This window comes from Trachymyrmex septentrionalis, unplaced genomic scaffold, assembly GCF_001594115.1.
Source record: "Trachymyrmex septentrionalis isolate Tsep2-gDNA-1 unplaced genomic scaffold, Tsep1.0 scaffold95, whole genome shotgun sequence".
Taxonomy (NCBI): domain Eukaryota; kingdom Metazoa; phylum Arthropoda; class Insecta; order Hymenoptera; family Formicidae; genus Trachymyrmex; species Trachymyrmex septentrionalis.
In genome coordinates, this window is record NW_017306139.1 from 419,840 (window position 1) to 427,690 (window position 7,851).

The 7,851-nt window shown below is 33.5% G+C and overlaps 2 protein-coding genes across 2 annotated transcripts in view; one reads left to right on the forward strand and one right to left on the reverse strand.

The window, feature by feature from the left end:
* LOC108756149 (monocarboxylate transporter 4-like) overlaps nucleotides 1–4,572 on the forward strand; it is an 11,868-nt gene extending 7,296 nt beyond the window's left edge. The window contains exons 2-5 of the mRNA XM_018499751.1: nucleotides 568–830; nucleotides 1,535–1,661; nucleotides 2,036–2,215; nucleotides 2,765–4,572. Of these exons, the coding sequence (XP_018355253.1) occupies nucleotides 568–830; nucleotides 1,535–1,661; nucleotides 2,036–2,215; nucleotides 2,765–4,028 (1,834 nt within the window). The 3' untranslated portion in view covers nucleotides 4,029–4,572. The remainder of the gene's footprint in view (nucleotides 1–567; nucleotides 831–1,534; nucleotides 1,662–2,035; nucleotides 2,216–2,764) is intronic.
* A 1,687-nt stretch (nucleotides 4,573–6,259) lies between these two features.
* Nucleotides 6,260–7,851, reverse strand: part of LOC108756154 (regulator of G-protein signaling 6-like) — a 9,424-nt gene continuing 7,832 nt past the window's right edge. The window contains exons 13-17 of the mRNA XM_018499759.1: nucleotides 7,508–7,622; nucleotides 7,281–7,406; nucleotides 6,944–7,130; nucleotides 6,574–6,666; nucleotides 6,260–6,470 (exon numbers count right to left, since the gene is read on the reverse strand). Of these exons, the coding sequence (XP_018355261.1) occupies nucleotides 6,405–6,470; nucleotides 6,574–6,666; nucleotides 6,944–7,130; nucleotides 7,281–7,406; nucleotides 7,508–7,622 (587 nt within the window). The 3' untranslated portion in view covers nucleotides 6,260–6,404. The remainder of the gene's footprint in view (nucleotides 6,471–6,573; nucleotides 6,667–6,943; nucleotides 7,131–7,280; nucleotides 7,407–7,507; nucleotides 7,623–7,851) is intronic.

Below are 7,851 nucleotides of genomic sequence, written 5' to 3' on the forward strand. Positions count from 1 at the left end.
TTTTTTTTAAATATTCCTACGACTTTTGATTACTGAGTTATCGCGGATTAAATAAAAGAATTATTTTGACTTTAATTGCTCATAACTCCATTAAAAATTGTCGTATCGTATAATTTAAAAAAGAGATTTTAAAGCTGAAACTTTACTCTATTAAGATATATTTATATTGTTGGTAAGAAAGTAATTGCGGTTTTTACTGATAGATGTCTTTAAAAAAAACGCGATGACTTTTTACTACACCTAATATATAGGGGGGAAGAGGAACTACGTAGAGATGTACACGTAGATCTTCGAGGGGACGCGAAAGTTTTGTGAGATTGACGATTTTGCGCAAAATATGATAGGATAATCCGCAATTCCGCGATACATCGATGATTTCATCGAATGCTGATCAATTCCTTTATCGCGCTGTTATGAAAGAGCGTAAATTGCGCCAAGGACGTCGCTCTAGGCCGATCTGTCCTTTAACAGCGATAATAATCTTTCTCTTACCTTCGTAGCGACGGAAGGCAGAAAGTGTGTATTATAATCCATCGTGAACCGACGTCCTTCTTGAAATGTTTGCAGTCGAGAATCGCATCCGGCGGCTTGCACCGCGGTAGAAAAAAATATGTTGACGAGGAAGAAGGCGAGGAGGACGAAAATGATCCCGCCGGACGGTGGATGGGGTTGGGTGGTCCTTTTTTCCGCCCTCATCGTCAACTTTCTCATTCCTGGCACCGTCAAGTCCTTCGGCGTGCTTTTCGTCGAGTTCCTGCACGTTTTTAAGGCGTCGTCCACGGCGGCCTCTTGGATGCCAGCGTTATGCTACTTCCTGTACAGCTCGTTAGGTAAGCAGTTTTGTGCGATGATATTCCATTTTTGAATGGTTTATATAATTCTGCGAAAACGCAAAATCACATTTTGTTTGTGTTCACAAATACGTATTCATATACACATTTATACATAATAAATTTCTAATTACTCTGATGGAAAAATTTCACTGAAATTATTATAATATTTCACGATTTTGTGGAATACTTCAGCAACATTTCGACATTTTAGAAAAATTTCTATTTAATTTCAACGATTTTTAATTCCACTTTGAAATCGCTTATAAATTTTCTGCGAAAATACAAAATCACATTTTGTTTGTGTTCACTGAGATTATTTCACGTTTTCAAAAACTCTTCAGCAAAATTTCCGCATTTTAGAAAGATTTTTGTTTAATTTCTACGATTTTTAGTCGAAAAATTTCAAAGAAATTTCAGCGATTTTTCAATATGTTACCTGAAAAATTCACCTTCCGAAATTTCAGCAAATTTTTAACAATTTCGCTGAAATATTCCAAAACAGAATAGAATAATTTTATCGAAATTTTTTTCACCAAGCTTCATACACAAAAATTAACATCGTATTATATATTATTTTACGAGCAAAATTTTACTTTCAATGCATTATACTTTTTAATGCGTTGTCTTTATGTATATTTGTAAGGTAAATAAAAATACTACTTGATATATTTTATAAAAATATTATTTATAATATCTTACAGGTCCTTTATCTAGTATTCTATCGACCAAATACTCGTATAGGACAGTAACTCTCATCGGCGGCACCTTTGCGGCCAGCGGCATGATGCTGAGCTACTTTGCCAATTCAGTTACTTATCTTTACATCAGGTACAGTTTTTTTTTTGTCGATTGACGTTTCAGAGACGTCGTAAATGAATAGGCAAACACAGTTGTTAACAGTTCTAATTTTAATAATTTCCATGGCGAAACGCGCGGTGCCAAATTATTGTGTAACAAGGCCGGTTATTGAATCAATTAATACGAAAGGTCTCCTTGATTTGCGAACATTACACAACTTCTGCAAACTGATAAAGCCCGTTTCTCTATATGTTTGTCAAGTATTTAATATTACACTCGAAATGTTTCATTGAAATGCTACATGAAACACCTTTTACGGAAAAAGAACTAGAAAGAGTAACGGATTTTGTATGGTACTTCTTGCTAGTGTTACAGAAATAACAATTTATTCTTTTGATACGTAGTTACGGTCTTATGGTTGGAATCGGCGCTGGATTATCATTTCCTCCGACGGTTTACATCGTTACGCAATACTTTGAGAAGCTACGAGGGATGGCGAACGGTGTATGTATTTCCGGTAGCGCAATCGGCACAATAGTGCTACCACCGTTACTGCAACATCTCTTGGACCGCTTTGGATACAGGTAATTTGCTAAGAAATTCTAATACCTCTGACAAATAATTATTTATTAAGAGAACATAGAGGAGCATTTATTAGAAAAACCGAATGTGAATTATTTAGATGTTCCTCTCGGCTCGGGTTCGAGAACAAGATATCTATTCTACCGAGAGCGCTTCCACAAAAGACTTTATACATAGTTCCAACTGCTTTCGAGGGATCGGAAAGTAGAAGTGCACTCCGAAGCGGTTTGGGAAGCCACACGACACAAAACCTTTTGCAAACCTACGGCAAAATCTTCGTTTCAAGAAAGGTCTCGCAGACGTCGTACAATGAAGCCTCCATCATTTCGGAAATTCTAATTTCTCTTTTCTATGCGTCTAGTTTAGTAGAGAAAAGAAATCCAACAAACAAAAACTTCTTTATCTTAATAAAACCTAAAGAAACAAATGTAAAAGAAATACAACGAACGGTCCAAGTTGAAGTTTTATCTAAACTATTTCTTTCTCGCCCCTTAAAAATAAAGCTGGATGCATACCTTACTTAAATCAGGTTTCTCGTTGTCACATTTCAGAGGAGCTGTACTCATCATGGGTGCGATCACGCTGAATACGCTGGTCTGCGGTCTCTTGTATCATCCGGTCGAGCAACACATGAAAATCGTGCCCCTGGATGACGGTATCGACAACGAAGCACTGACTCTCGACGAGTCGATTGGTGGAAAACGGGAATCGGCTGAAAACATGGGAGAGGACGCGAAATCCGGCGATGACGAACCAATACGCAAGTTTTCGGATCTTTCGCACAACGTGATACTGGAGACCACCGAAAAGGCATCTTGTAAGCCTGAGAAGGCATCTTGTAAGCCTGAGAAGGCATCTTGTAAGTCTGAGAAGAAACTGGATTACAAAACGAATGATACAGTCGTGGGATTACGCTACGACGTCATTAGGGACGAGATTCCGCGTGAAAACACTCCAAATGCGAATGAATTTCGTATGACGATTCGTTCGAGTCAGGAGGACGATGACGATCTGAATAGTGACACGCAGAATTTATCGCGGCGAGGCAGTGCTGGTACCGAGAAAGATGTCAAGTCGCAATTAGATCCCTTGAAAATCGGGAAGAATCTGAAGGAAGATAGCAGGGTGCGCGACGAGGAATCCAAACGGGATGATGCGTGCTCGAAGTCGATCAAAACACCGAAAAGACATGATGACAAAAAAACGCCCTTCTTCGATCTAAGCGTGCTGAGGGATCCTATTTACTTAGTGATTCTCATCTCCAACTCCACATCGGCCATCAGCAATACGAATTTTATGATCCTATTGCCGTCTTACGCGATTGCCGAGGGCTTCGACAAAAACTCGTCGGCTCTGCTCCTGTCCATAGTCTCGGCGTTAGATCTGGTCGGCAGGATCGGTGGTGCATCCTTATCCGATATCGACTTCGTACCCAAGTATTATTACTTCGTAGGCGGACTCGGTACCAGTGGGATCGCTCTGGCGTTATTACCAATGGCGACCAGCTACACTATGCTGTCATTCTTCTGCGGTCTCTTCGGTCTGTCGTCAGGAATGTATATCGGCATCACGACCGTCATCCTCGCGGACATGTTGGGAACGGAGAAGCTTAGTTCGTCCTATGGAATTTCGTTGTTCGTTAACGGCGTGTTGCAGCTCATCGGACCGCCTATTTGTGGTGTTATTTTCGAGAATATACTATCTTATAAGCCGATCTTTTTAGCCTTTGGAATTATCTTAATTTTGGGCACTGCACTTTGGGCGGTAGTGCCGCTTATCAAAAGAAATAATAAAAAGGACATAGAAGCGATATAAAATTCGCGCGCAGATAACTTGTGCGCAGCTTCGACGAAGATTTTTCGGTGCAATTTAAGCATTTTATAAGACTTTATGTATTACAATTGCGATGGTTGCATTGTTGAAAATGTCCAACAATATCCTTAGATACTTTTAAACTGTGAAACATTTGAATTATTGTATATTTCTAGGCGAATTGACACTTGTTTTTGATATTTGTACTTTAAGGAGAAACGTTGGAAAAGCTCATAAAATTTTAATTTAATATTAGACGCGAAAATAATCGTGCTTTGTATCCACAAATCCAGCATGACCATGTATATAGCTATCTGCACAGCAGATATTTATCATTACAAGTATTTTCCATTTGATTTGTGCCATTATTGCTACATAAATTGTCATGTAACAAAGGCTTGTATAAACATGAATAGCCATCATTGGAGACAGAATAATATTGTATTTTAGCAAAATGTGAGATTGTTATCTAAGATGAAAGAGACATCTATTTGCAAATATATAATTCATTAACAGAATAAATATATTATGTATATTAATAATAATTTTTATATTATATCCCGAAAAATGAATATCTTGTAAAATATTTTTGTAACAATATGATATAAATATTTTTACAATGTCTTTATTCAATAAGTCTTCTGGTTTCTACGAGCCTTTCTGGAACGTGCACACATCAAACTATTGTTTGATTCGTAGCCTATATATTAATATAAGTTTATTGTTAAAAATAATTTTTACTGCCAGTAACAAAATAATATTATTGAGAAATATCTACTAAACTTATCTTATGAATAAAAATACCTAAAACGTTAGAAGATGACGTAAATAAGGACATATACGTACTACAGGAGTTCCGTTAAACAACTTTGTGCCAAAGTGATCAGAAAAGTTTCTAGTAGTTTGAATGACATTCACAGTTAAGAGATATTTAATTATTAAATCATATAATCAATAAATATTCGATTATACTAAATGTTGAATAGTCGAAAATATGTAATAATAAATGTAACTTATACATATAGTGAAATCATGAGGAGCATAATAGAGATGTTAACATTCTAAATATTTCTCTCTCTCTCTCTCTCTCTCTCTCTCTCTCTCTCTCTCTCTCATGGCTTTCAATCGGTGTTTCTCTTTTCTCCTTTTTCTTTTTCTATAATTCTTTACATTTGCATAATCTAAGTTGGAATGACGCAATAACCAAAAATAACTTAAGAAAAGATTCTTTTGTTATTTTCATAAAAATCATAAACTGCAGTATGAAAGACGTCGATATACATATAATACGAACAATATGCAGGAAAATAGAAGATGAAGAAATATTTTGAATGAAATAAATACTAATAAGTACTCTTTTTATTTAATTTTATTGTAATTTTAATATTTTAACTTAGTCTTGCGATTTTTCTGACACAAGTTTTGTGTATATCGAATGCGAATATAATGAAAAAGAAGGATACATTGAATGACGTCTTTTGTAATCTTTAAAATTTGGGCAATGTTGAGATTAAAGCTATATGCAAAATATATTTCTGTACATATCTGTGTGTGTCATTTGCTCAATTCTCTTGTTTCATTTGTTGAAGATATATAGTCTTCGATTTTGTATCACTTGTACAATTATTAATTTATGTCATACAATTTGTATTATTCTAACATTCCCCTAATTTTTCAATTCGCTATTATAATTAATTTAATATATCTAATGCATTGCGCCGATTAAGAAAATGCTTTATTTACACGCATTATTTCTACTTATCCGAAAGTATACCGCAATATTAAATGTGTTTCCTAACAAAATAAACGTGCATCTATACGAATATATGACGAAAATATGATCTCCAATATATTTTCACTATTAAATTCGAAAACTTGAAATAATTGATTTTGATTGATTTTCTGTGTTAAAAATTTGTAAAAATTCTTAGCGCGTTTTCTTCTTCTAAAATTTTAAGTTCTTACAATTAAATGTTTAAATAACTGTTCGTTAAATAAAAATAATGAAAAAATATTCAATTTCAAATGTTTAATTTCAAATTTATGATAATAAAAGATCATAATTATGATAAATGTCATAATAAAGAGATATTGGACAAAAGCAAAAATTGATTTGTGATTAATCTTTTGTTACAATTGGATTTGAAAAGCCTACGAATTTTTGATAAGATTTTAAGCAATCTTAGTTATCGTATATAATTATCGATATCAAATATTTAATTATAGGTGTGTTGGTAGTGTAAGATAAAATTAAATAGAAAAAAATCATTTTTAAAACTGATTTTGTTAACAGCTTTATGCAATTTTTGACAAAAACAAAAAAAAAGCGGAATGGCAAGAAGAGATGTAAGATTATAACAAGTGCTAAAAAGTGGCAGGTTACGAAGTTGTTGTGTCTCTTCGTCCTGTGAAGGAAACGATAGAGCGAATACCTTTTACAGAGGTCTGAAACGTTAAAAGAACAAAATAATTCTTATTAATCGTATGATTTAAATAATAATAGTATATTTCAAATTGTCACAATAATCTCATGAAAAAAAAAAATTACCTTTTTCTTAGATCCATTAAGAAAATCCTTATACATTTCCGAGCGTAAATATCTCGAGTAACTATCACTTTTCATTAGATGGTATACATGCGCCTAGAAAATAACAATAGTAAAAATTAGAGAGCGCTAATAATATATAAAAATAAAAAATTATTTTAAATAAATCAATTCGAGCAAAAAAAAAATCATATTATAAATCTTGTTTAATACTGATTTTGAATGATCTGTTTCAAATAATTTTTTCAACTTAGAAAAAATAAATAAAAATTTAATAATTTTAAAAAATTTTATTTCTTTTAAATTAATTAAATTTTCCCTCGTTTCTTTATATGACATATGTAATTAAACAATTAATAAATTAAATTTATACCGCAGCAACATCGAAACACCATTGGTCCGGCTTTTCAAGACTTTTTTTGGTAATCTCGTAGGATCGAGAATCGACATTGATGGGACAACTTGCATCTGTGTCCAAAAATTCACGCCATATCTCTTCGACTTTCGTCTGGACGTCTTTTTGCGGTAAAGTTTTCAATTCCTGAACGGTTTCCCAAAATCTGCACATATCATAAATGATCTCGTCTCCCTGATGCAAATTCAATATCGTATTATGTGTGTAGATAGAGTATACATAAGTATATAAATATAAATAAAATAGTAATATTTATCAAAAGAAAACAAGCTTACGTGGCAATTGTTATACGTACTTGAGATTTTCGCCGCTAAATTCTTTATCTAAAAAGCGTATAAATTGTTCTCTACCAACGGAATCTTGTAGGAGTTCTTGAAGACTGAATGCCCACCTTTTTACTCTTCTCGTGGATATTTCTTTCCTACATATCCGTAAATATAAATACACATAATATATAATATTAGATGATATTTGTCGCGAACACTGTAAAACACTATTTTTTTATACTGACGATGTACTTACGCTAATTTCTCCTGCTCCCACATTTCCGGACTATCGGAAACCCATGGATTTGTGAGCTCAGGCTGGGTGAAAAAGGGATCGTATTCCATGTATTGTTCAAAGTACCCGATCAAACTAAAAATATCGCATATTGATTAGCCTATAAACTATAAACGCATATAATATATGTATTTAGCGAAGTTTAAATAAATGTAATATTATTACATCATCGAACGCAAGATAAAATGTGGAATAGACACTTTTACTTTCGCTGTTTTATACAAACAACCTCGAGTTAAACCTCGATTAATTTTAACAAATATTAATGCAAATGCATATATATATATATATATATATATATATAT